The sequence below is a fragment of the Calidris pugnax genome, unplaced genomic scaffold (genome assembly GCF_001431845.1).
Source record: "Calidris pugnax isolate Ruff unplaced genomic scaffold, ASM143184v1 scaffold19, whole genome shotgun sequence".
NCBI classification, from domain to species: Eukaryota; Metazoa; Chordata; class Aves; order Charadriiformes; family Scolopacidae; genus Calidris; species Calidris pugnax.
The window spans coordinates 2,891,536-2,919,347 of NW_015090775.1; the positions used below are offsets into that span (position 1 = coordinate 2,891,536).

Consider the following 27,812-nt stretch of genomic DNA (forward strand, 5'->3'; position numbering starts at 1 on the left):
TTTAGATAGAAGCTCGCGGTTCTGGTGACATTTCTGATTTTTAAATGACGGAGCTGGGCATGAAGGAAAACTTTGTGTTTTCACTCAGTGCTACCGGCTCATGGTACTGATGTTTTCAAGGTTGTACATAAGGTTTCTTGCCCTGCCTCCAGAACATCTGGGAATGGTGGCACCCGTCCCTTCCTCTCCTGCATTTTTACCTTCTCCTCCTACTCCAAATAAAAAGAAATCCCCAAACCCAACACCCAAACCCAACTTACCATTACATCCATAAAGAAAAGCATTAGAAGGTATCAGTTCCTGAAGACTCTAAAAGTTGAGAATTAGGGTGAATGCTACATTTTCGCTCAGTAGCATTTAATTCTGGAGTTTTTCAGGCTAGGGGCTTCAAGCAGTTCTCTGCAAGGAGGTACATGGGTATGAGGACTCCAATGACCTTACTCTGGATAACAGTGCTTGCTGCTGTTCTTTCTCCTCACTGGAAGCAACACATTCCCTGAGGTCAAAAAAACGTTGATCTGAGCTGAATTTGTGCTCTATTCCAGTTCTTCTCCTAATGGCTAATACTATGGCTGCAGGCACTACGATTTTGCCCAGCTGAGATAGGTGGATGCCAAATCTTGTCTTTGTACAAAGTTTCATTGCTGGTGCCAGAAAACAATAACATAGCCATTTCTTCAGTGACTGCAGGCACTCAAAGTGAATTTTTCCCTTTGATGGTCTATGAGCTGGAACATGAACCAATACAGGGTACTCTACATGCTCTAGTCATCCACCTACTACGTGAAATACTGCCAGCTCATGACAACTGCTTGTAGAATCTTGTTTAGAGATCCTCTACAAATAAAAGAGATGGATGTTGCCATTTACAGTTTCTTTTGCTTATCCAAAAGGTACTCTAATAGAATATAGAAATATTCTCATGGTTTTCTTGGAAGTCTTATTACTCTTCTGCAAAGAGCATCTCTTCCTGCTCACTAGCAAACTGGCTCACCACTTCCTTTTCCATTGCTGTTCACATTTGGATGGCAAACTGGTGATTCAGCTATTCAGCTGGCTGAGATATTTGTGTAGTGAGGTTTATGGTTTGAACTCTGTTGACCAAGGAAAATTGGTGACATTTGCAAAGCCAAATATTCTGTTCAGCTTGCAGGAATTTAATTTGGCTCCCACAGTTTTTCAAAATAAAGAGAAGAAAAATATAGATTAGTTGCTTCTTACAAACAGCCTGCATTCTCAATGTCCAGTGCATCATAGGGTGCAATGAGGAACATGGCAGGCAATTAAATAAGACCAGGTCATCATATACATATACATGGGAGTGAGATTACAAGTGTACTTCTTCTGTAGTTCCAAAATTTCTTAATGTCTGAATATAATTTTGCAAACTTAAGGGTCTTTTTTCAACAATCTCTTGTGTGTGATACATGTAGTTTCATCTTACTGAGATTTAAAGAGTAAAGTTCTTTGAATCCTTGTAGTTCAAATTTTCCTTTTTTTTCTGTGGAACAGGATGAGCTGAAGCATAGCACTGAGAGTGTTAGATGTTATGGAACATTTAACAATAAAATGGAAAATAATAACAAATGATAATGTTGGGAGGTCTTGCAATCATTACATGCATTAGATACATAAATCTACAGAAAAGTTTGAGTTAAAATAACTATTAGAATAAATGACTCTGTAAGGAAGCATTTAAGCAAATGAAATATTCTGAAGTACTCTCAAATGAAGGACCAGTGGGAACGCTAGTGAAGCCACTGTTTTGGAGACCTAGATGGAAATCCCTTTCTGAATTGTTGAATAACAGATCACCTGGAGTTCTGAGAGGGAGTTACAGGACACTTTTTTGGTCTGGATAAATTAATCTGGGATTTTATAAAATTATAAGAATCAGTTTCTTAGTTAATTTTAATATTTCATCACACCTCTAGATTAATATTTGTATAATTTTTAATGTGGCAATTTTAATTATTAAAAAATTAGAAAACTAGATGGAATTACAAAACAGCAACAGATTACTTAATTAACTTTTGCCTACTGGGATAAATAGAACATACCACAGAATATATCAAAGCAGACACCAATGAGACACTATACATCCATTAGTATGCAGGAGGTTTTCTCTTCAAATATCAGTTGTTATCAGACATAAGCATATGCCTATCAATCTTATTAAGTAAACCCAGCAACTCATCATGTTATAATCCATGCATTTAACATCATGGCAAAAATCAAAAGAAGTCCACTGTGATGCTCCCCATAGACCAGTGAAATCTGCCACCAAATTACTAGAGCTGGTGAACAAAGAGTGAAAAAAATAATTGCAATTCTTTTACGAAGGAGTATGAAATTTAACTTAATTTGCAAATACTACTAAACATCCTTCAGCTGTGCAAGGGGGCCTTAAAACAAAAGTAATCAAAATACTGTTTTTTAAAATTGCTACCGTGTTTGTCTCATCATGTCACAAATATTCTGACAGTTCCATCGCATGACTTGCATTACATACATGGATAAAAATGTGAAAAATGTGAGTGAATCAGTCAAAGTGCAGACCTGTCAACCCATAATAATATAAATATTCTTTACTTATATGAAATATCCCTTCAACTTATTGCAGTACTGTATAGATTTTTGTAAATCTCTTAGTATAATTTGCCAAGATGTGCTCTGAAATAGGAATTACTTAAACAGGATTCCAGCATCCTTCAAATAGAAGCTCTGCAATTGCTTCATGTGGCCAATGAACCCTAGCTGATGACTTCCAAGATTCCTAGAAAAACTAATACGTGTATAGATGATGTGCACTGATACCTTTTTATTCAATAAAAATGAGTGTCACCAGGTATATATGTGCATACATTTGGTTATTGCTATTGGAATTTACAGCCTGCAATTTAATCCCACTCTATTAGAAACAGGGCTCAGCAGACCCAGACAAATTGAAATGAATACTTGCCACGGGCTTTTCACCAGGCTTCAAGACAATGTGTTTGTTAGTACCTTCAGATTAATACCAGTTATGTTTTGAGCAGTTTCAATCTCACGCTAGATGATTTAAAACAGATGAAAATAAAAGTGTGTTACACAAAATAAAAGAATACAGAAAATACAGTATTGTATTATTTACTGAACAAAATAACAAGTAAAAATCATGTTTGTGTTTGTTTTTAAACAGTATTAAGTAATCAAATTTAGACCACGCAAGCATCAACAAGAAATGTAAATAACTGTACTATTAAGGTGGTATCTACAACTTTTTTTAACTGCTTGAGATCCGAAACTGCAAATGTTGTATACCTCACTTTAAAATTATTCAAGTGCCTTATACAGTATGTAAAAAAAAAATATAGTCAATGACTACAATGAAATGTACATACAATACCTGAATTTAGTATTTTAATAGCTTAGGCCCAGATCATTAAAGTATTTAGGTTGCCACTCCTCAAGGAAGATCTGAGTCTCAGTGTATATTAATCCCTTCCACGAAAGGCATAACTGTTTTTAATGGTGTGAATTTATAATCTTGTCTTTCCCTATACAGGGAGGGAAAGGGTCAATATTTAAGAAAGAGTGGTTCCAATAGGCAGAAAGGGTATGGCACTGCAACTACATGAACCACCTTCCCTACACAACATAAAAATATTCTAATATTAAGGATTATTTTACAACTCAGTGGAAATATGCAGTAATGCAATCCATTTCCTTTGTCTGGATGACAAAAATGCAGTCTTAACAGTCACAAGAGCCTGCCTTGTGTTAGCTATAAAAAAAAATATATTTATATATATATTTATGCAACTACTATGTGCATTAAACAAAATCACTGTATGAATCAGCAGGGTTCAGTAACACTTGTATCTGCATCTCTGGAAGGGGTGCATTGAAATCCATGGTGCTTCTCAGTAAGGACTCACAATGAAATGGCAAAGGATAGAAACCCATTTGTTTAAAATCTTGTATTTCGTATCACATTGCCTAAGAAATGGTCCATAAGATCTCTGGCAGCTAAAAGCATCTGTCGCCTTTGCTTCAGCCTACTGCTCAGAAATGAATGACAACCATCAAAACAAACCTGATAATTAATTTTTAGTGAACACTGAAACTGAAAATCAGACCAATTTCATTGCAAACTCCCATGAAATAAAATAATTTCACCATTGTGAAAATTTTCTCTTGTATTAATTTCTTACCAATTTGCCTATCATGAGTTGTTTAGAAGGACAGTAATCAGCAACGTACAAGAAACATTGTACTACTCCTGGAAAGCGTATATATTGTGACTCAGATAGGTGGGAAGGTTAATTTAGAATTGAAAAGTGAGTGTATTTCATCCACTATTCCACTTGCAGAAGTACTGGAAAATTCGTTTTCTTCCTCTTTACCTGCATTGACATACTTTTCTCAATCACCTGTGAACACTGATCAGTGCTCTTTGCACTGAAAGGGTACAGATTTGTCACTGAGGCTTTGCGATACCAGAGAAAAACACTTGAAGCAAAGGGTAATACCCTTGTGCACCAAAGCTTTATTATATTTTTGATTACTGTGCATCCCCATACCTAAAGCCAATAACACGGCACTCGTGCCACAGTTCTGATACCGTAGGTGTCCACTGACAAGTGTTCTGCACGAACCACTGTGTCTCAGTCCACTAACAAAAACTACTGAGCAGTGGTAATCTGGTATCTTAGATAGTTTTTCTTCTTGGACAAAGCTTATCCAAAATCTTCTTTCTATCAGGCTACAGCAGCTTAGGGCTCCTTTTCTTTAAAGAGAGGCAAAGTAAATGTCTTACACCTGTAGGCCAGTACTGGTGTTCTGTCCTAGAAATTTTAGCACTGCTCTGATACGATGAACCCTTCTTTTTCTCCAACTGGTTCCACTTCAGCATAGGCAGGATGTCCAGATCCTCTTCTGAATTTCATTGCTGGCCATCTGCTTGGACGTCGCTGTAACAGCAACAATAAGAAAATAAACTTTCAGAACATGAAGGGTACAACAATAAATTAATAATAAAAAACTTTAACGATGCCCTGTTAATTTTGGTCTTTCTTTCATGCATAAACCCACTTTGTGTAGTTGTTATGGATATGGAGAAGCACAGTTCAGAAACAAAAATCAGAGGAATTAATCCCTCTTTCTAAATTTGTGGTTGCTGGCTGTTCTCAAAGACCTAAATAATTGCCACTAGTCCTAGCAATGAAGATGATGAAACAGGTCCTGTCTAACCCTGTAGATTAGTGGATTTTGTCATATAAAGGCCTGCTGATCCACTACCCCCTAAAGGATCCATTCACTGCTCTTCCTTCCTAGTTCTGCATAGGAATTTGCTAACATACTCTACTCCATGGGAGAATGTGTAGCAGAGTCCACAGAAACGGTACGTTTAAAAATTATTTTGAAAAAAATTCTGGCATGTTTTGGCAGGACTGCCAAAAGAATGACTTTCTATTTCAAGGGACATCATTTCTACTTAAGTAGTTTACTTTGATGGTTCAAGTAGAAGCAACCTCTTTGGTAAAACTCTTACGACCTTTGGGCACAAGGGTCATAAGAGTTCCTAAACAATTTTCATTAAGATCTTTGGTGCCTACTTTAAAAACAGCTAATAAACAGAGAAAAAAAGTAGATCTTCTCTAGGAAAGATAAAACAATTCCTGTATGATTGTGACACCTCTAGGAAGGAAAAGTGCTTTAATAATCCTGTATTTTCAAACCAATTAACGTCTGGGAAGGCTCAGACTTTGGATGACCAAGCTGAGATTCTGTCAAAGGGAACAGGGAAAATAAGGAAACTCTTCTTTAAAGTCAGTTAGCAGAAAAAGCTCTTCTGAAATGACAATTCACCTTCATCTGCCAAATATGCTGGTACATATTTCTTTTTATTTACTGACAACAGTTACAATCTGCTTGGAAAGAGGGCTGGAAGATATAGTAACCTATATAGAAACATTGCACGAAAATGAGAGGACAAACAGTGAAGATCAGTTACAGCCTGTATTTCCACTGACAGTTCAAAATCTGAACAATTTTACTTTATGACCTTTCTTCTGAAAATAAACATTGCATTTGATTTTCTGTCCCCATAACACCCCACTTTGATTGCCTTCTGATCACTAAGGGTATTTCATGCTGCTGAGGGGCAGCACTGGGGACCACAGAACAGCCACAGCCACGACATTATGCTGGGACCCGTGGTGCTGTTGGGCAGCGGTCACTAAAGAAATCTGGAGGGACCACTGAATGTTAGGAAGACACAATATAAAAGGAATATGCTGCTGAGGGGCAGCGGTCATTAAAGAAATCTGGAGGGACCATTGAATGTTAGGAAGACACAATATAAAAGGAACTGGTTTCTTTTTCTCCCATTGCAGGATCAGGTTACTTTTGAGGCATCCAGACTTAAATTCTACTTGGCAGGTAATTTAAAATCCCAGGCCTTTCAGTGCAACATCTTCCTACCAAGCAGGAAGACAGAACGCTGTTCTCTTTAATGGATGTCTTTTCCTAATAAGAAAATTTAGTCTATTCAAACTTTGGAGACTTTTTTTCTACCTAAACTTGATTCAGCATGGTTTCAAAATTAAGAAGGACAGTTTGGTTACTGTTAAAGAAAAAGGGTCATATTATGTTCTCAGACTCACTAAAGCAAATAAAGAATAATTTAATTAAATGTAAAGGACTTATTCCAGATTTACACTGGTATAAATAAGTAAAGAATTTGACTGAGAAGTCTCTAATGAAAAGAGAAAATAATAAAAAAAAAACATTGGAAAACTAGCAGGAAAAAAGAATTAGAAAGAGTCTCAAATGGCAGCATGTAAGGATGAGCTGGGTTTTAATCTATTAAGTTGCTCCCTAACTTCATTTTAAGATGTGGCCATAATTAGTCACTACTTCCTTGCTCTGTTGTTGTTAGAAATATCTACCATTTTGGGCTACTCTTTTTAATTGACCCTACCAGATGATGAAATAGGGAACAGGTGTTTATCAATTCTTATGATATGTAACATAAACATCAGCTGTTGTTCCAGAAATAAACCAACAGATTCAAAGGTCATCTCCAAATGTTACAATTACAGCTTTCTGTGGTTTCTCTTCATGACTGAGGTGAGACTTTCCATTCCTACCAACAGTCAGTTTAATTTCACTTCTTTGTGTGCATGTGGTTAATGCAAGTCGTTGCCGGTCTTAAAAGAGACCACTGATGAGCTATCAATTCATTGACTTGCGTGTTGACCCCAGAAAGCTGTAGAGACATTACAGTTTAAATTGATAAAACCAAAAGTAACTTAATTGATATCAGGAAATACAAAGTTCCTTGAGTTACTGAAGCAGCTCAGAAAACGCCTAGTACATTCTGCCCTTTTATTCTCTGTGAAACAGAGTAATAAGAAGATTTAAAAAAACCTACTACCTCCACCACGCAAAAAAACCCCAAACAACCAAACCCAAACAACCCCTCTCCAAACCCCAAACAACAAAAACCAGGGAGAAAACAAGCTGAGTATTTTAACTAATTCCTTAGTTTTGTCATCCAATGTAGCAGGAAAAAATATGCTTCTTTCTCTGGAATTAGAACTCTTAGAGGAAATTCTCTGATCTGTGGCTGGAGTGTTGTAACTCTTGCTTCCTTTCAACGTATTACAAACCAAGAAAGCAGGACTGGGATTTTTCTCACAGGGCTGAAGCTTCCTTAGATTCTTTATTTTAAGCAAATAAGGATGAGGGAAAAGTACTTGTGATCTTATATGACCAGGATGAGAAAGTACATCAGGTGCAGAAGAATAATTTGATATACATTAAAAAAAAGTTAGTTCCTACTGAAGATCATAAGACAAAATGAATGAAACTAGCAGTTGGATAATCCATAGAAAGCGAGATCTACCTTTCATGTTTCTTACATTATGCCTGCCTACACCACTCTTGGCTGTGCAGTACATTTGACTTCCTACAGCAATACTGAGGCTACAACAAGTGTCTTTACATAAATCTTGTAGTAGAGGCAGAAGGGATACTATTTGTCTTGCTTGTGAGAAGAAAAAAAAGGGCATTCAATGCATTTTAACTAAAGGGTGGAGAATGGAGTATCTTCTAATTGTTGTTGCATGGACAGGTCTCCTAGAGTGTTCTTGTGGTTGACCAGTTTCTTCTTTTGACATCTTTCAACAGGAGGGAATTTTGAGCCTTATAAAGCCTCTTTTATCCATCAAAATGGTATGATGTCATTAAGGTTGTGCATCAGTCTTTAATCTCTCCAGAAACATCCAATTTATTTGTCAAATCACAGTCAGAAATGGATGAGGCTTCAAATATCTGAAACTGTAGTCCTCATATGCATTTCCAGGAATAAGAAAAGATCAATTGCCTGACACTGTGTTAAATTAATATTTTGAAGAAACTGTTCTGAAATAAAGATTGCTTCAGACTTAAAATGCAGTCTGATCATTTACCAGCTTCATTTATTTTTCTTTGTGATAGAAGAGCTTGTTTAAACTATCTCTTTGTGATTTAAACCCCTTCTTGTTATAACAGTGTTTCTGCAGTCTTAGGTTGATCTAAGTAGCTGGCTGCTGATGGACGAGAAACAGAATGCCTCCTTCCTCCCCACCTTTGACTTTTATTGTCAGCGTTGATTATTTATTTTAGTGCTTCTCCCTTGTGGCTGATTTAGGTTTCCCTTGCTGAGCTGCTGGTTCCTGCTGAACTGGATAAGCTTTGGAAAAAATAACTTTACAGTACAAGACAATGACAGTGAGATCAATGACAATACCCCAAATGCCAGGACACTGCAGGACTTTGAAAGAAGAGAAGAATAATACTGGTTCTCTTCTTTTAAATCATCATTTTTATGAAATGCAATTCAGCCCAAACTTCTGGACAAAACCAAATTGATTACTGTGTCAAGCCTTCTTCAGACTAAAAGGAAAATTCCCTGTAAAATGTATACACAATAAAGACAATGGGCCATATCCTGAAAGAAATCAGCAGAGCTGTGAGAGCTTCATCAACTGTCCAAGCCAGCTACAGATCCTATGCTTTTTCAAAAAAATTCCTTCTTTCTTTTTTACTCTGTCTCTTATTTACTTCTCATTTGTTTTGGGCTGATTCACTGCATCTACGACATTAATGCAGAAACCTGGAAATGGTGCATGGAGAACAGGGCTGGCTGTTAAACGATGGCTCTTATTTGTGTTGTGCTGCTATGAGCAAAGATGTTAACAGTGAGCCAGAAATATCCATTAATTCCCTGAACTCTGAAACATCAAGAACCATCTCCGGCTTTTTTGACTATTTTCTCTTTCTACTTCCTTCCTCTAAGCAGACAGGGGATGAGAAGGAGGTCAAAATCTGAAGAAAATCTAGTGCTAGATCTGAATGTTTCCAGATACTGCAACAGTGAATGTTTCCAGACATTGCAACACAGTCCACTATACAGCTCAGTTGTTAGAAAAAATACCCAACAATTACTCTTTTCTCAGACCACCCCAGCTCGGGCTCAGGATTCAAGAACCAACCTTGATCCACATTAATAGTCTTCATGCTGTCACATTACAGTGAGGCCGACAGAGTTAAATTACAGGAATGCAGACCCTTCCATGCTGGTTGGTCTCTATGCTAAAAAACAGTCTCAGGCTTATTTAATTTACCAATAAAGGCATAATTCAAGTTAAATCAGGAAGAGTCGAGGTGCATCCCCCAGGCTCTGATCACTCACTGTTCTTTTATTTGCTGAAGATCTGCAGCTGCTCATTCCTTCCTCCCTCCCTCTCTTTCTCCCCAAGGTCACCTCCTGGCTCCATACCACCCGTTCAACTCTCTATGTGGCCATTTGAAAAAGCAGATTTGTTAAATTATCCAGCTTAAATATCTAATATGAAGTAAAACAAACAACTAAAAAAGACATAGCAATGTGCATGTGTGTGTGCAAGTGTACACACGTGTTTCTAAGCAGCTGAATCAGCCCAATAAACCTCCAGGAAGGGGGGGAACATGAAGGCAAGGGCTATGACGTTTAAAATGGGATCTTAACACAAAAGAATGATGATTTATAATCACAAACACCAGCACTTCTCTTCAGCGCGTGAAGTATTAACTACTGTTAAGACATACACAGCTGCTAGAAAGAAATACACAGGCTCTGAATTCACTCATATCCCTGCAGCTTCAGAGTCCGCATAAGTTGAATCTGATTTTGTACCCGTAGGCTGAATACAGGAGAAAGGCTCTTTGCCTGAGGTTAAGGTGGTCCCAACTTGCAATGTTAGTTTAGACTTCTTAAAAGCCCCTGCCCGCAGAGAACTGCCACAGAAAAAAAGTTCATTCTGCTGTTGTTGAGTCTTACATAAGGACTTTTGGCAACCGTATCTCTGTGTCCAGCTGGGGAAAGTCATCACCACGTCCGACTCCCTGCCTTCATACTGGCCAGCAATTCCTCTGCTGTCTTCTCAGCTGTGGCCAGATCATGTTGCCTTTGTTCCTCAAAGGCAGAGCACTGGGATGACAGCTGAGGTAAACTTCAAAGATTAAAAGGGCTTTGGACCAACGCATAAGTAAGAAAGGTAAGAAAACCCATGAAAGCATGCACATGAAAACTTACTGTGCCACGTGGAACCCTTCTGTCCACAGATAACTGGGCGCAAACAGGCAAAGTCAACTGAGTAAAAGACAGTTTGCCTTATGCTCAGCTTTTCAATTTGCTACATGTCCCCTGGACATTAGTGACTTTTCAGTGCCAAAGTTTGCACACAAATGCAAATCAATAAAGGCTAAAGATACAAGAAAAAAAGAACATGAAGAAAAAGAAGGGAAAAAGTAAAATCAAAAATACTACTCAACCTGCTATTTGGCCCACAACTCAATGACACTTGAGCAAATCCATCTAACTCTGGAATTTCTTTACTCCTGTTTAGATTGAGCTCCAGATATCTATATCCCTTTTGCTATGATCAGGCTATATCACAGGCATGCGATCCACTACAACTGGGACATCATGCTTGGCTTCTTGGCCACCAAACTTCAAATCCTGAATGCACTACATAAGTTAGTGAATAAATTGTGGTATAGCTAGTGTGTAGCTATATGCTGGGACATCATGCTTGGCTTCTTGGCCACCAAACTTCAAATCCTGAATGCAAGTATACTACATAAGTTAGTGAATAAATTAATTACTTTTAATTGTGGTATAGCTAGTGTGTAGCTATATGTGCTATAGCTAGACTACCGACATAAGCTTTCACTTTGTTAAAAAGACATGGAGAGCACTATTTGACATGTATGCTACTTTTAAAAAATCAGTTCATGTAAGTTCAAAGTATAGTCAAGAGACATAAGATTCCTCAAAGTAAGAGTAGGTATGCAACTTGATTCAAAAGGGGAAATTCTTTGCAACAAAATCAAAATCAAGGAAAATACCACAGGGCTAAGCATAAATAAATAAAAGACCAAAGCATATAACATCTCTTCTGTCACTCTGCAAGATAATCTTTAATCAACATTTACTCTCAGCTTTTAGAAACAGCCTGCATTCATTGGAACTTTGACTGGCTCCCTCCTTAACTTTAAAAGTTGGTAATTCATTCTGTCTTTACGTCACCAGCAAAGCGTCCAACTCAAACAGTGAAACACATGTTGAATAGTGTGGGGGCTGGAAGAAACAGGAAAACATTGCATTTTGACTTGAATGTTCTACACACTTAACTTTTTTGGGAAAAGTATTGAACTATTTGGGTTGCTTTCTTTCAAAACGATACACTATCATGGGCAAACTGAATAGGATTGGCATTCAAGACTTCTCAAGCTGTTTGTTCAAAATAACTATTTTTTCCCAGGTGGGGTTGCACATACGTATTGTGCACAACAGCTATGAAAAACATCACTAGCGGAAACATTTCCTTCTGGCCTTAGGGGTAAAAAAAACCCCACAGAATAATGTTACTGTTCTAAAACAATAGTTGCTTTTGGAATAAATGGCATTTTTCTTGGCTTTTGTGTATCGCTTATTTAAACCAACTAGTGCACTCAGGATATCATTTAATGGTGCTCAGAGGTGTCATAAGGGATTGCATTTAACAGTGAAAAGTTAAAACAGTGAGGTCAAAACGTGGGTGTATTTATCCTTATCTGGAGGACTTCAGTGAGAAAAGGGACTGCATGACAAACACGAGGGGCATCACAAGTAGGATTCGAGATGTGAAAACCTGAAGGAGGTGGTAAGTGAATATTGGGTGGTATCTGCAGAGAGCACAAGGGAGAAAGAGTCCTAAAGTCTCAGATATGGGATCAGTTTATTATACTTTTCTTTATCCAGTAACCAGTCACAACTATAAACAAAATCAACCCAAAATTTCCTACATAGCCCTTAACCTAAAAAACCCAACAGAATCTGAGTGAAAACGATGCTTTGCCTACAAAACCATGACAGATTCCTAGAATCTTAGACATAAAAAGTAGCTTCTCTCTTAGTCATGTTATAGTTTTGAATGCGTGCTATGTTAATGTCAATATAATGTCTCTAGAAAATAGCTTCTTTAAAAGTAAATATAAATGGGACAGGTCCCTGCTCTTCAATTTGCCCAGCCTGAGATTTATATTAATTAATAATGATAGAGAAACTGATGCAGATCTTGATTTGGCTAGAAGACTTGATGGCAGACTACACTATTCTAGTAATTTTTTAGACAACTTCATGAGGGAGCTGCCTGTCCATCTGTCAGTTCTTGTGTTAACTGTGCAGCTGAACCGTTCTGAAACACAGAGGACTCCCTCTTCTCCACCCCTTGTGGTTGTACCACTGCATCAGTGGTTTTACTGCTAACAGGGAAAGGCCACCCCTTCATGGCTGCATTACTTTTTGTAATTCTTGCTAAATAGCTGATTCTTCACAAACATCACAATTTTCCCAGTAACCGAAAGAGGATGTAGTTTATACCACATTTGGCATCAATTTCATTTTGACTGATTTACTTCCTCCTGTCCTTATTAAATTATTTCTTCTTTATTTTAAACAGAAAAAACTATGTTTTTCTACTTTCTCTAAAAGCCTACATTGCTTGCTAAAAGACATTTTAGCTTTGACTGCATAGATTGATTAATGACACCTAAAGATTAAATTCAGTGGAACAGGTTTAACAAAACCGATTAGGACACCACTGTTTGCATGATGTGTATGATATCTATGACTGAAAAAAAATTAACAGGTGTGTTTTAATTTGGTATTCTTCTCTCCTTCTTAAATAATAATGTTGCTATTTACTTATCCTTTTCAGTCACATTATAACAGGTAAGAAACTTGTTTTTATTAGAGTGAAATAACAGCAATTTAATCTGTGTGTGAAAAAAAAAAGAAAGAGACAAATCCTTCTCTTTTGTACAAGGCCTTCAGTGGAGTTTTATTTGCCTACATCAATATAGAACTGGCCTGAAATGTCACATAGACATGAAAGAAAACTATTGATTTTATTACGTGGATGCTGTTCCCTGACGGTTAACACAGTTACATCCCTTGATTCTGGAATACTGATAAACGATTCATTTGGTTTCTGTCACTACTGTTGCATCTAAGCAGTATATTTATTATAGTATGATTTTAAAGATCAATCATTCTGTTCATGTTCATGCCTCACTTCAGTTCACGCTGCTGTCACTAAGAATGAATATATCTTCCTGGTCCAGGCTCTTTCCTAAGCAATTCCTAGGTACATCCCTAGTGACGCTTCCAGTGGTTCTGCATCTTCACTATTGCCCATTAGAAAGTGCCCAGGCTCTTAAAAGTAAGACAGTAGTTCAGAGTAGTTATGAACAATCATTTTCCTTCATGATTCGCAATTCTATACTTATCATAAGGTAGAGGAACACTGCTGAGCTGAAGAAAACACAAGTAAATGTAGGTATTCACAGGTTTTTGTAGAATCAAACTCCTATGGAAAATGTTCCTTTCTGATGTTGTCATGTACAGTGGAGTTGAGCTGACTAAGTGTCAGCATCTGCCATGTAGATGTCTGCACCTGAGGTAGCTAGCTGTATTTGAGGGAGAAAAATGTTAATTCGCCTAATCCTAGAGGAGGTGTCTCAAATATGTGAGATGAGTCACGGTCTAAAAGAGTTTGTTTCTCTCCACACTAATAAAAAGAGCAAAGGGAGATTATATTAAATTTAGATGTTAAAATTAGGTGAAAAGAATCTTTTCCACACTCTGTGGCCAAGTGTTAAAAAAGATTTCTACAAATGAATGTAAGGAACAGCTAATACACGTTTCCAGCTAAAAACTTACTTTAAGTCAGCTTTTCTGGAGTATTAATGAATGCAAGTATTAATGAATGAAGTCAATTGAAAAAAAAAAAGTCCCAAAATAAAATTTCAGTGCACATGACAGCTAATGGAAAAATGCTACGGTGAGGACAATGAAGGAAAAGAAAGAGAGGTAGAGTGCTGAGATAAGCTTTTAGATATATGTCCTGTGTGAAAACAAAAAAAAGTAATAGCAATAGTAGTTAGAGAGGCAGCTGAGTGACAAACATTAAGAAAACAGCACCACCAGGTGAGATAGGTCCATTTCTTCAAAGCTTAGATTGCAAACACAAGGATCTTTTCCAGATTTAGTTAAGAATGTTCTATTCTGGAGAGCCCAACTACACTAGCTGAGTGACAAGACTAGCGACAAAATATGTTATTTTGTCTTACCTCTATAAAGAAGAGACTGGCTGCTGACGTTGGGTGATGATACATGTAGACGGTCACGAGGATGGCTGCAGCCACAATGAGGACCAGGACTAGAATGCCAACAATTAAGCCAGCATGAAGCGTTCCACCTTTCTTCTCCGCCGCGCTGTCGTCTGTGGAAGCTGCACAAATGGCACACTTATTAATTTCACAGCTGGCATTTGAGCATTTGCTTTTTCTGTGTTACGTGTTTCTCATTTTCCACAGCCCAAGTTGGAAAAAGATGTTAGACGTCTCTTTCCCACCACTGAATACTCTCATAATCTTAATGAACAGACATTTCCAAATGTTTTACTAATTCTAAGTCAATAAGCAAAATTAATATCCTTTTTTTTTTTTTGAATGCAATCTGGTCATTCTGAAGTTCCTAATTACCTTCATAATGAATTTTGTTTTGATTTTCCCATAAAACTACTGCAGTTGCCCCGCAGACAAAAAGTACTAATTGAATATATTTTGAATTATTTTCTCTAAAGCTTCAAGTTGAGACACTTCACAAACTATTGTGAGGTCTAGCTAATAAATGCATTCTGAAAGCCTGATTCATTAGCTTGGTTCTGAAGTTCCTAATTACCTTCATAATGAATTTTGTTTTGATTTTCCCATAAAACTACTGCAGTTGCCCCGCAGACAAAAAGTACTAATTGAATATATTTTGAATTATTTTCTCTAAAGCTTCAAGTTGAGACACTTCACAAACTATTGTGAGGTCTAGCTAATAAATGCATTCTGAAAGCCTGATTCATTAGCTTGGAGAGGGGTTTTGAACCACCCTGTGCAACCGAATCAGTCAAAAGTGTAACAGATGGATGTTAAATGACCCTGCAATATTCTAATCTTGGTCTGAACGGCACACTCATCATCACAAAGTAATACAGAAGATCATCCATTTACTAAACTTGCTACCTAAAGGCTGTTCATGCTATGCTCCCATCAGGAGAAAAGAGGACAGTCTCTGTCACACGAGAGACTTGTCAGCTGTGCTTCCAAATAAGTGACAGCAACTGTAACTTTGTGGAAAAAGTCTCTCAATAAATTAACCAACATCTGTAGAACTGCTTGTGCTCGGGTGTGATTTCTGCTTTGGGCTACCTGGAATATTGCAGCAAATACAGACATGGTGATAAGCAATGATCCTTCAGCATCCTCGTACACAGAAAGAGAAGTGCTGTTCTACCTACCACTGCAGGCAAGAATAGTTCAAAAGCCCTTGGTTTAAGAAACACCATCAGGGCACTGGTCAGTTGACTTTACAAATTCACATCATTCTCCTAATATTCCCACTGCTTTCTGCCAATCCTTAAAATCACGTCCCTTCCTTACTCCATACGAAACCTGTCTCTGATCTCGCTTATGAGACATTTTCTTTCGATTCTACTTTTAAATTTCCTCTCAAAATGCTTGTTTTCCAAGCTGACTATAATGAAAATTTTTTGTTTTTACAGTCATCCTTTTTGTTGTGCCACCTCCCTGAACTATTTGTTTGGTTGTCTTAAGAGTGTCATGGTCTGTGAGGTGAGGCACTGTCCTTTTATTTGTTCTTGGAAAACAGCTATTGATTTATGGGTACCAATTACAAACAAGTTACAGTTATTGTTATTAATAGTAACAATAACAATACCAATAACAGTACGTGTGGTCTTTTAACATTTATCAGATTGTGAGCAGAGCACTCCACGCTAATATTAAAAAAAAGAGAACTGGAAATAGTAGAAGAAAGGTCCTTAAACAATTGATCTAGGTCCTTATACAATGTTAAATGCCTTGCATGAGGAGCAATAAAAGAAAACAGGAACATTTAACCTCAGTGCAACAGCTCATCCATGTGTGGCACCATGTTTCTCACCAGACCAAGGAAGATTGCATGGCCCAGTGGGTTGCACGGCACCATTGTGACAATGGAGAGAAAAGGAAAAGGAGAATGTATTATCTTAGCCAAAAGCTATATCTAACTATAATATGGAAGTGCATCTACGGGAGAGTGAAGAAATTCATCTAAATTTCCCATGCTTTTGTTCATATTTCCTCAATTTTGAGTCAAGGTAGCTGAAACCCCACCGCGTTGCTCCGCTCTTTCCCATGAAGTCAGCAAGGCAGCTCGCAGAGTAAGGAGATGAGTAACAGAATCAGAGGATGAAGAAAAAGAACACAATAATTTGAGAGGCTAAACTAGGACATGGGAGGCGTTAATGAACCTAATAAAAAATTGCAAGCATGAGCCCCCACTCAGGTACTACGGAATCCTGAAGGTATCTTTCTTTTTACTTAAAAGTTCACACAAGAACTTCAGTTTTAATTTTGCTGTGAACATCAAGTTTGAGCTTAGGCATGAACAGGATCCAAGAATCAGGCCTCTCTCTGCTTAAATCCTACAAAGAGATTTACTTAGCTCTCTTAAAGCTTAGTTCACACAGATTTATTGGCCCTTTTTAAAAAGAAAAGCAGTGTCAGCCCTATTTGATTTTTCTTTTTTTTTTTAAACACAGTACATACAGTGAAAATTTCCAGGCCATCCTTTACATTGCAGTGAAAAGGTTGATATTACCTCGGATGTGGAGAATCTATTTTCAAATGTATTCCCACCCAAAGGGCACTTAAAACACTTCCTGGTGGTTGTAGCACTGTATAGCAAAGGATGCAAGATTCATGGTGGAGACAGGAAAGATACGTGACCCTAAAAAAAGTTCCTCTAACTTTTGTGCAGCAGAGTCTTTTACTTGACTTAACCATTAATAATTTATTAAACAGCTATTCACTTTCAGCAGAGAGTAGATGAATGTATACCAGGTCCTGTTTTAATTTCTGTTCATGCACTGTAACAATATTTAGTACTTGCACATATATTTCAAACCACCAAGCAAATGCAAATTAAGCAACTGAAAGACCATCAGGAAAGGCCTGCTTTATTGCACATGCTCTGGGCTGGGCTATTAATGCCCAGTGATAAGCAGTTAGTTGTGTGAGTCACCCTGCTGAGAAGCAACTGCTCCCCAAAAGGAGCAGGGGATTCATAGTTTTTCTGTCTCCTAATTGTCTTTTTGACAGCTTCATACTCTTCGACTCTTCCCTTCAGTGGCCACATCGGTGCATCATAAACTACTTTATCATTTGTACCTATTTTCAGGCCAATTTGCACTAAATGAGTAATTTGTGTTGTTACTATGTTACGGTTGAAGGCAGAACATCATATTCTGCGTATTAAAAAATGCTGGACTTCAGCAAAGGTTCTAACCACTCAGTAAAGGCCATCAAATCAATCCCCTTTGAGCTGATAATTTCTCTGTGTTTAGCATCCAGCTTTGCAAACGAGAACGCCATCTCTCTTCCAAATAGCACAGGTGACAAGTGCCTGCCCAGATTTCTACTGGAGTGGAGCAATGCATGGACATCAGTGCAGTGATCAGAATGCCAAATGCAAAAAGGGAATGAAATACAAGAAATGCTTTTCTTAAATGACAACAAGTGTAAGTAACTTGTAATTTCCATAATCAAAATTCGGTTCATTGACCCCAGGGCTCAAATACTCATGAGAAATTGATTTCACTCTCTTTGCACAGAGACAATAAACAGTGTTGTCAACTTAGAAAATACTCTCTGCTGCAAAATCAACTGACAGTTCTTTTAAAAAGCCACCAGTTCTTTTAAAAAGCCCACCAAGGGAAACAGATGAAAAAACAGACTCATAAACTTCTTCAGGTGCAGAAATCTTCCTACGATTATCACCACACATCTGCTGTTCCAGGCAAGGCTAAACCCATGGGAGGATATTTGTCTTATGACCAACCATTTCCATAGGAGCTCTCTCAGCAGAACTTTCCCTGCACTTTCCTTTTCTTGTGGTCAAAAAAACCAGTTGTTACAGACAATATGCTCTATTTATAACTCTTTCCCAAATTCTTACATGCATAAACTGTTTAAGCAGAAGGACCATGTTAACATCACCAAGGTCAGTCTGCTTCTCATTAGGAGCTGAATGACAGATAGAAACAGCAAGTAACATTTTTTCCCAAATATAAAGGCACACAATACAAACATGAAATAACTCCTCTCCTGCTGGAATGCTGTTTAAAAAAACAAAAGTGAAAACACAATAAAAATGTTCTCATTGTTTGCATGACAAACACATAAAGACTATAGCATATTTTATTTTGTATCACTATGCTATGTCTCATGTTACAGTTGGTCTAGTTTCTTTTGGTGTAGGACGATCAAAAAAATTCAAGGAATTATAATGAGTGAAAATTTTATCCTGGCCCATGGGGACTATGATGCTGACTTTAACAGGAACAAAGGTGTGTACAAACTAGGACTGCTCTTTAGAGGGTTTGCAAACATATTGTGTATACTTTCTCAACATTATTTTGCTCACTGTGGCATATTGACCACTGAGGTCAGCTAAGTAATGAAACACATTACTTTCTATTACCTAAATTGAAGGTTTACACAAATTTTCTACTGTGATAGTTTTATATATGAGCAAAATTGTGATACGTACTTATACACCTCTCATGATATGAGATGGAAAAGGGTTTATTTACCAGAGATTAATATCTGTGAGAGCAGAGATACAAAAAAGTTTTATGGTAAAATGGAGTAAAAATAGATGAACTTCTGGTGTCTCCTGGCTAGAAACTTTCTTTTATATAATGAGACATGGAACCAAGGGCAAATGACAGAAAAAAAAAGGAGAGTTTCATTGTGTGGACTTGGAAACTAAAGCTTTGCTTTTTCCCTCCAAAAGCCATGTAATTCCTTTTTACTCTTGCATTGTGATCAGATGGTAAAAAGCTCCAATTCAGACTTCAGACTCACCTCTTATACCCTCAGCATGTTTTCTGATGACACCACGCTGTGTGGTGTGGTTGGCACACTGGAGGGAAGGGATGCCATTCAGAGGTGCCTGGACAGGTTTGAGAGGTGATCCTGTGCAAACCTCATGAAGTTCCAGCAAGATCCTGCGCTTGAGTAGGGGCAATCCCAAGCACAAATACAGGCTGGACAGAGAATGGATTGAGAGGAGCCCTGAGAAGGACTTGGGGGTGTCCAAGCTCAACATGAAGTGGCAATGTGCGCTGGCAGCCCAGAAAGTCAAATGTATCAAAAGAAGTTTGGTCAGCAGGTTGAGGGATGTGATTCTGCCCCTCTACTCCGCTGTCATGAGACCCCATCTGGAGTCCTGTGTCCACCTCTGGGGGACCCAACATAAGAAAGACAAGGACCTATTGGAATGAGTTCAGCTGAGGGCCACAAAAATGATCAGAGGGCTGGAGCACCCCTCCTGTGGAGACAGGCTGAGAGAGCTGGAGTTGTTCAGCCTGGAGAAGAGAAGGGTCCAGAGAGACCTTACAGCAGCCTTTCAGTACCTAAAGGAGGCCTAGAGGAGAAAGATGGGGAAGGACTCCTTATCAGGGCCTGTAGCAACAGGATGAGGGGTAATGGTTTTAAACTGCAAGAGGGTAGATTTAGATTAGATATGGGGAAGAAATTCTTTATTCTGAGACACAGGAATGGGTTGCCCAGAGATGTGGCTGCCCCATACCTGGAAGTGTCCAAGGCCAAGCTGGATGGGGCCTTGAGCAACCTGGTCTAGTGGAAGGTATCCCTGCTTATGGGAAGGGGGTTGAAAGCAGATGATTTTTATGTTCCTTCCAACTCTAACTAGTTTATGACTCTATGGACACGCAACTTTAAAGGATAAAATGCTTATTTGACCCTCCTGACTGACAGCTATACTAGCAAAGCCAGGGACACAGATGACCTAAATAGCAGCAATCAGACTGAAGATGATAACTGAGGACTGAGCTCTGCTCTTTTCTCCCCTCCTTTTACCAGAAGAATGAATTTTCATGGCAAACCCCTGAATTTGTCACAGAGACAGAGAAGGAACCCTGCAATTTCTCCTTATATAGTAATGCTTTATGATAAAATTAGTATCTGCTGTTAGGTGATGTGGCAGCAATTGGATGAATTCTTATGTTCATCAACAGCCGTGATTTTTTTAGCTGGTTGGCCAGATGAATATGAAACTATCACATGGGTATGAGAGCATCTATGCAGTCCTATTGGTACAGAAATGCTGGTTTATTAAGTTGACAGTTGTCTGGCATGTTCTTAGTTTTATGGCAAAACAGGTCTGGGTACAAGTGCATGAAAACAGCTCCTACAGATGAGGCAGACTGGAAAAAATTATAGATTCAGGTATAACCACTTCTCCAGCAAAGATTCACATTCTCTTACTCTTATTACTTATGAGTATGCACTACACAGACTAATCATTACAGAAACAGGATGTGTGATAATATTTTCAGAGCTTCCATGCAATCATGCAATTCTTTTAATAATTTAGTTGTTAACTGCAGAAGTTCCCTTGCATTCCCCAATGTACACGGGTGCATTAGGTAATGACTATTTTGGTATTGGACTTGATTTTGAAGCTGTAGCACATCCAGCTTTATAAAAATACATTTATTGATTAAAGTAGATTATGCCATACTATTAATACTAATGCAAAGCAAGTATCTTACTGTTCTTACATAAACACCACTATCCTTCAAATACTAACTTAGGAAAGTCAGATGTGCTTACTTATTTTTATTATTATTATTGTTATTACTATTATTATTACTATGAAATTATTCTAGAATCAGAGAAACTTGATGATCCTTAAAGAATGCAGTGTTTGTATAGCTTAGAACTTGCTGTCACAACAGAATACAGCATTTTCATATCGCTCACAGGGCTGCCATCAAAGACTGCAAGTTTTGTAGTTCACTCTGTATGAAATATCTCAGTTTGAAGGCCTGAGCCATGGGGAAAAGTGAGACATATTGAAAGCTGATTTCTTCCTGCCCATTTCTACCTCTTGGTTGGGTGCTGGGTGCTACTTTTGCTAGTTATATAAATTTGATAAACAAAAGAAGGCATGTACTGCTTAGGATAGATGCTATTTGATGTATAAGAAATCCAGGATAATATACCCATCTTTTAAAAAGTAATCTAAGCAAGAAATTAAGCAATTTTAAACCCTCTCCAAGGTTTATTTCAGGGTAACAAAACTGTCTGCCAGTGTCAGCCGCTGGACCATTCTGACTTTGGGCAAATCAGCTGAATCTGGCAGCTCAAACCCACCTCTCCTCATTACTATCCCTGATATTTGTCCAATACACTAATGTACCTATGTTAATCTATTGGACCATCCTCACACCCATAATTGTTCTTCTGTAGCCATCCTTGGACCATTATTGATCTGCTTTTTCTCATCCAGGAGCTTCACTAGCTGTTTCCACATGAGAGCTCCCTACAAGCCATTTGGCAATGCCTCCTCTCCATGTGTTTGCTCTCCTCTTTGGGCAGCCAAAGAGCAGAAACCCTTTCTTGCTGCATGGTCTGAGACTAACTTGGACCTACAGATCCCAGTTCACTCCAGCAGCCCTCCACCATATTAAGTATGTCGTTTCTAGCCTGGAAGCTGTATTACCCTATTTGCATGACCGTGTGGGTTTGAGCTATTATGCTCCTGTAAAGAGGGAGGACATAATGAGCACACAGGGTTACAGCCTACAGTGAGCTCAGCAGACCCACTGGATATTTCCCCTCTTTGGGCCCCCATTTACATCTGGAATGTGAGTCTACCAGGAGACTGCTTATTTTATGAGGCTTTTTTCCTGTACATAATGCAGATTCCTGAACAGATGATTAACGACTTACATATAGTGACTGTGGGAGGGAATAAGGGAATGTCTAACTAGATGGATTCTCCAGAGGCTTAGAGGAATCTGCATAAAAATGTTCTTTCTACCTCATTTAGGAACAGCATGCTCTGGACTTCTCAGCTTCTTCATGGTAATGGAGTGTGATTTTCTTGCTTTTGTGGGTTCATTCCCTTAGCATTTGTGAACATTCTGAGGTTAAGCCATTGATACACTTTACTTGGTTTCATGATGATTTATGAAGTTACGGTTCAGCTAATGCTTTAAAAATTGGTTTCCGATTGCATGTAAAAAGTGAAAGGTGGTCCTTGATTGCAAATATTATGAACTGTAACCCACAAATTCTGAATTCAATATCTGGTTTGCTATCAATTTGCTGTAGGACCCAGGGCAACTCAGTAAGTCTCTGAGTGATCAACTGCTTAGTGCAGTAAATGGATGAGACCGCACTAAAATCAAACCCTTCTGTTTATAGGATGACAGCACTCTAAATACATTAGCTAAGGACTTTCATTCTTCTGCTCTAAAATATCACCTAACACTACAACAGTTGTCATCACTACTGATTTTAGTTTGAGACACTTGAGGCCATGAAAACTATTACAATACTTTGTAGCACCAAGCAGTGGCCATCACAAAGCTCAGTACTATACTGTATTGTACCATGCCATTTGGCCTCGCAAGGCAGCTGACTGTTGCCAAATCCAGAAGAACAACAAGTCACCAGATTACAAGAATTTCAATTCAATCAGCCCATTGACTCATTTTAAACCTACTGGAAGCAAACAGGAGACCATTGGGTCAAGGAGGATGTTCCTCTCTAAAGCTGCGTCTCACACTTCCAGAGTTAGTTCCCTCCATACCCCTCACCTTGTGGAGACAGAACAACTTCAGATACTTCAGCTTAAATGCAAAATGTACATCTATATATTAGTCGCCTTTCGCTTGACCTCCATCTTCATCATCCTTCACACTGACCCATACACACTGATGACAAAGATGAGCGAGCAATGTAGAGGAGATTGCAGGAGGCTGCTGACTGCAACCACTGGGTTCACTCCATGAAGAATAGGTAGTTAAAAAGACAAAATATAGCGGAGCTTTGAGTGGCCTAGCTGTCATACTGCCACAGCACTGTGACAGCAACAGGAAAAGATTATAAGATAAAATATTAAGTAATGCAGCCTTGTATTAAAGGTTTATCTACTCCATTCTGCTGAGAGCCCATCTGGAGTACTGTGACCAGTTCTGGAGCCCTCAGCATAAGGAAGACATGGACCTGTTGGAGCCAGTCCAGAGAAGGGCCACAGAAATGATCAGAAGGCTGGAGCACCTCTCCTATGAAGACAAGCTGACAGAGTTGGAGTCGTTCAGCCTGGAGAAGAGAAGGCCCTGGGGACACCTTATTGTGACTTTTCAGTACTTAAAGGGGGCTTATAAGAAAGATGGGGACAAACTTCTTGGCAGGGCCTGTTGCAATAGGAGAAGTGGTAACAGCTTTAAACTAAAAGCGGGTAGGATCAGACTAGAGATAAAGAAGAAATTTTTCACTCTAAGGGTGGTTTGACACTAGAACAGGTTGCCCAGAGAGGTGGTAAATGCCTCATCCCTGGAAACGTTAAAGGTCAGGTTGGATGAGGCTCTGAGCAACCTGACCTAGTTGAAGATGTCCCTGCTTATTGCAGGGTGTTTGGACTATATGACGTTTAAAGGTCCCTTCCAACCCAAAATGTTCTATGATTTTATGATTTAGCCCTTCATAAGATCTCCATTGAAATCTTCATGTGATTTTCACATTAATCCTTTGAGCTGGCACAAATTGTATGTGTTTAACAAAATCAGCTAAATGTGTCTTTATAGCAAAGTCATGACAATTTTAAGGGTAGATACTGTATATCATTTTATATCTGGCTTAGAAAACTGAAGTGAAACCACACTGGTATAAGTCTGACTTCAAAAAAAGTCAAAAGGTCTACACATAGTTGTTCTGTTTTAGTTAAACTGTTTTAACTTCACACTGCTTTAACCTAGTAAGGTATATAATGCCTAATATGATGTAAAAAAGCAGAAATGTAAAAATGATTTCTGGGGGATGCATTCGAGTGCCACTACTTTAGATAAACCTCTGTCATTATTTGTTTGACTTTCTGCAGATTGAATCGGCGTTCTTCACATATTCTGTGATGATAGCTGTAATATGGTGCTGACAGCAAAATTGGGATACAGTGGAGATGGAAGAAATTCTAAGTAACATTTAAGTACAATCCAGTGTACCATGAAGCAAACAGAAAATAACACAATTTATTAATTCTAACACTTTACATGTCCTAAGAATAAAGGTTATTCATCCTTGATTCTATTTTTCACCCAGAATGGATTTGCTTTAAAAACCACACATGCAACCCACTGCACGCTGTGTATAGTATGTAGAATATGTTTCTTCCTGTGTCTGATGCACAAGGAAGATAGAAATATTTATCAGAGGCCGTCGCTTTACGAAGCTTATGGTCTTGCCTTTGGAAGGCTCTGTTTGTATAACAGAAGTAGGCACTGATGTAATATCATACTGAACACCTGCAAGACTGTACATGCTTTCCTTAAGTCACAGGATTTCCTGAGAAGGAAGAACTGGAATTGCACTGGGCACATAATTTCTTGTTTCTTACAACAACATACTATGGTAGATCCCACACTTTTTCCTAAGAATAATGTTTTCCTATTCTACACGCTACAGCTGAACTTGCAGAAAGCAGTGAGCAGCATTTAGCAAATTGCTTGGCGTCTGAAGTTCAGCTTCAATTATGCTTTGATCATACTGAAGAAAACAAGAGAGATCTCTGATATATCTTAAGACCTGTCTCTAACTAGTTCTGAGAACAGACTGCTGAAAAATGATAGAGGAGGAGCAGCTTGGAAATGATCAGGGAGAAACAGAATAAAATGTAGAGATGTATCAGCATTTCTTAGCTTGCAATCTACAGTGTGAAATACAGTATGTGGGAAGACTTGCTGACTTATTTGAGTTGTATTTTATATCTTTCCTTTGGAATTTTCCTTTACCTAGGTGTAACAAAAAGGATAAACAATCTGATAAACTCTGTTTACAAGGATCTTTCTGGTTTATTTGATAATCAAGGTGGCTAATTGTTCTCCTTTAATCTACCTTTCTTCATATTCTTATCCCATTAACACATTTCTATCCATCACCACCTCTAGTGGAAGGTGTCTCTGCCCACAGCAGGGTGGTTAGAAGTCAAAGATCTTTAAGGTCCCTTCCAACCCGAACCGTTCTATGATTCTACAATTTTGCTTATCTCTGTGTTAGGATACTTTTCTCTATGTCTTCTATTTGCATCACTATTGAAACTGTCCCAAGGCTACTCCTTGATAAAAAATTTTTTATACAAGCACAGCATATAGTACAGCATAGCTAAATTAAACTTCATGACAAGTTGTCTCCAAGGAAATCCTTGCTTGCCTAAAAGTGTACGAACCACACAATTTTAGGGGAACAACAACAGTTTTGAGTAAGGGGAACACACAGAAGTAAACATATCATTATTATCCGTAACCTAGTCTCAACAGGATTTTTGCAATATTGGTAAAAGCCTTAGAATCATAGAATCATAGAATCATAGAATTTCCCAGGCCGGAAGGGACCTCCAAAGGCCATCTAGTCTGACCCCCCCGCAGTCAGCAGGGACACCCCCAACTAGACCAGGTTGCCCAGGGCCTCCTCGAGCCTCACCTTGAATATCTCCAGGGATGGGGCCTCAACCACCTCCCTGGGCAACCTGTTCCAGTGCTCCACCACCCTCACAGTGAAGAAACCTTAAACCCTCACTTTTTTATGAGAGAAGAGTGGAAGAAGAGGTCTGAATTTTGGTCTGCCAGGTTTCTGGACAGGGATGGAAACAGAACACATTAATTAGGACACCCTGAAGAGAGTGAATGTGAGAAAACCTTGGGTACCTATAAATATGATGCCTACTCTTAGTATATAATTTGGATTTTTCTCTGTAGCTGATAGAGACAGGCACCTCTACATAGTAACTTATCCCACTTTGGGCATTTCTTTTACCGTGACATAAAAGACTTCCTCTTGCCTGTTGCTTGCCTCTGGCTATGAGAAACGCCAAAAAGAATAACTTGTGGCTTTCTGGATAACACCAGTTGAGATTAAGCTTCTGCAAGGTCATATCCTGTGGCCAGGCCAAGACCTGGCAATAAAACAAAGCCGTATCCTGTGGATCTTATCCCATACAAGGTCCACTTTAAAACATTTTTACATCAACACAAAGATTAGGTTTAGCATTGTTTAATATATTTTACTTTAAAATTGGAGAGGACTCAGCTAGTCTGTAGTGACTTGTTAGCCTGAGTTAGCCACAAGGTTGGCTTGTCTCTTTCTTGAAATAGGTCTCATTTTCTGGATCATTTAGAAACTTAACATATTAGAAAGAAATAAGATGATTACTAGCAGACATGAACTGGTGTTAAACATGTTGCAGCTAAATTTCAGGGTACACAAGAAAAACAGGACTGAGACGCCTCCATAATTTGTCAAGAATTCCTATGGTAGGAAGAGCTCAGACTGCAATTTTTAAGGGAAATTAAGAAAACAGATGTCTAATGGGAGCTAGTTTCCAGGCACAGGGGACTATTAAAAAAATATCCTTGGTTAAACTTATCACTGTATATAAGATATATAAAAATTGTTTTCTTTTTTCAAACCTTGGGTCTGCATTTCAGTAATTTGTTATAGAGTTTCCTAACCTTTCAAATTAAGATCTGTATAGCACTAATATTAGTCTTGCAGATTACTAATGTTTGTATCTAGACCACCTCTGAAAAAGTCCACCAGAGAGTGAAAGTAACAGGACACAGACATTTCCTAGCACTATATATGTTTGCAAATAAATAAAACAGCTTTCTCCCTCAGGCAGATGTTTTTTTGCATAGCTTTACTTTTTTTAACAGTAATTTCTGTACATCTTGATGAATGAGAAGTGTAGCAGTTTCTCTGACACTTTCTGTCCAACCCACACGCACTTTTCTTTTGAGTTATAAAGCTGAGGGATTGAGAGAGACTCAAAGCAATCAAATCATCACAATCAGGTGTCTAGAAAGGTCAAATAAAATGTCTAGATGTGCTGGCCAATCAGCTAAAACATCCACCAAAGAGACCTCAACAGGAAAATACTCCATTACTGTATAGCCACAGCAAAATGCTCACAATTTTTATGAAAAATCAGGCTTTTAAACTGTTTAGTCAGATGAGTTGTGCTAAAAGAAAAAATGAAAAAAAACAAAACCAAATTTGAAATCAATAACAAAAATATACATTTGTAGTGCTAGACACATCTTAAAATTTAG

The 27,812-nt window shown here is 38.2% G+C and overlaps 1 protein-coding gene across 1 annotated transcript in view; it reads right to left on the bottom strand.

Annotated features, from left to right (window-relative positions):
• Window positions 1-1,935: 1,935 nt before the first annotated feature.
• PLXDC2 (plexin domain containing 2) overlaps window positions 1,936-27,812 on the bottom strand; it is a 378,234-nt gene continuing 352,357 nt past the window's right edge. The window contains exons 13-14 of the mRNA XM_014946652.1: window positions 14,689-14,849; window positions 1,936-4,955 (exon numbers count right to left, since the gene is read on the bottom strand). Of these exons, the coding sequence (XP_014802138.1) occupies window positions 4,839-4,955; window positions 14,689-14,849 (278 nt within the window). The 3' untranslated portion in view covers window positions 1,936-4,838. The remainder of the gene's footprint in view (window positions 4,956-14,688; window positions 14,850-27,812) is intronic.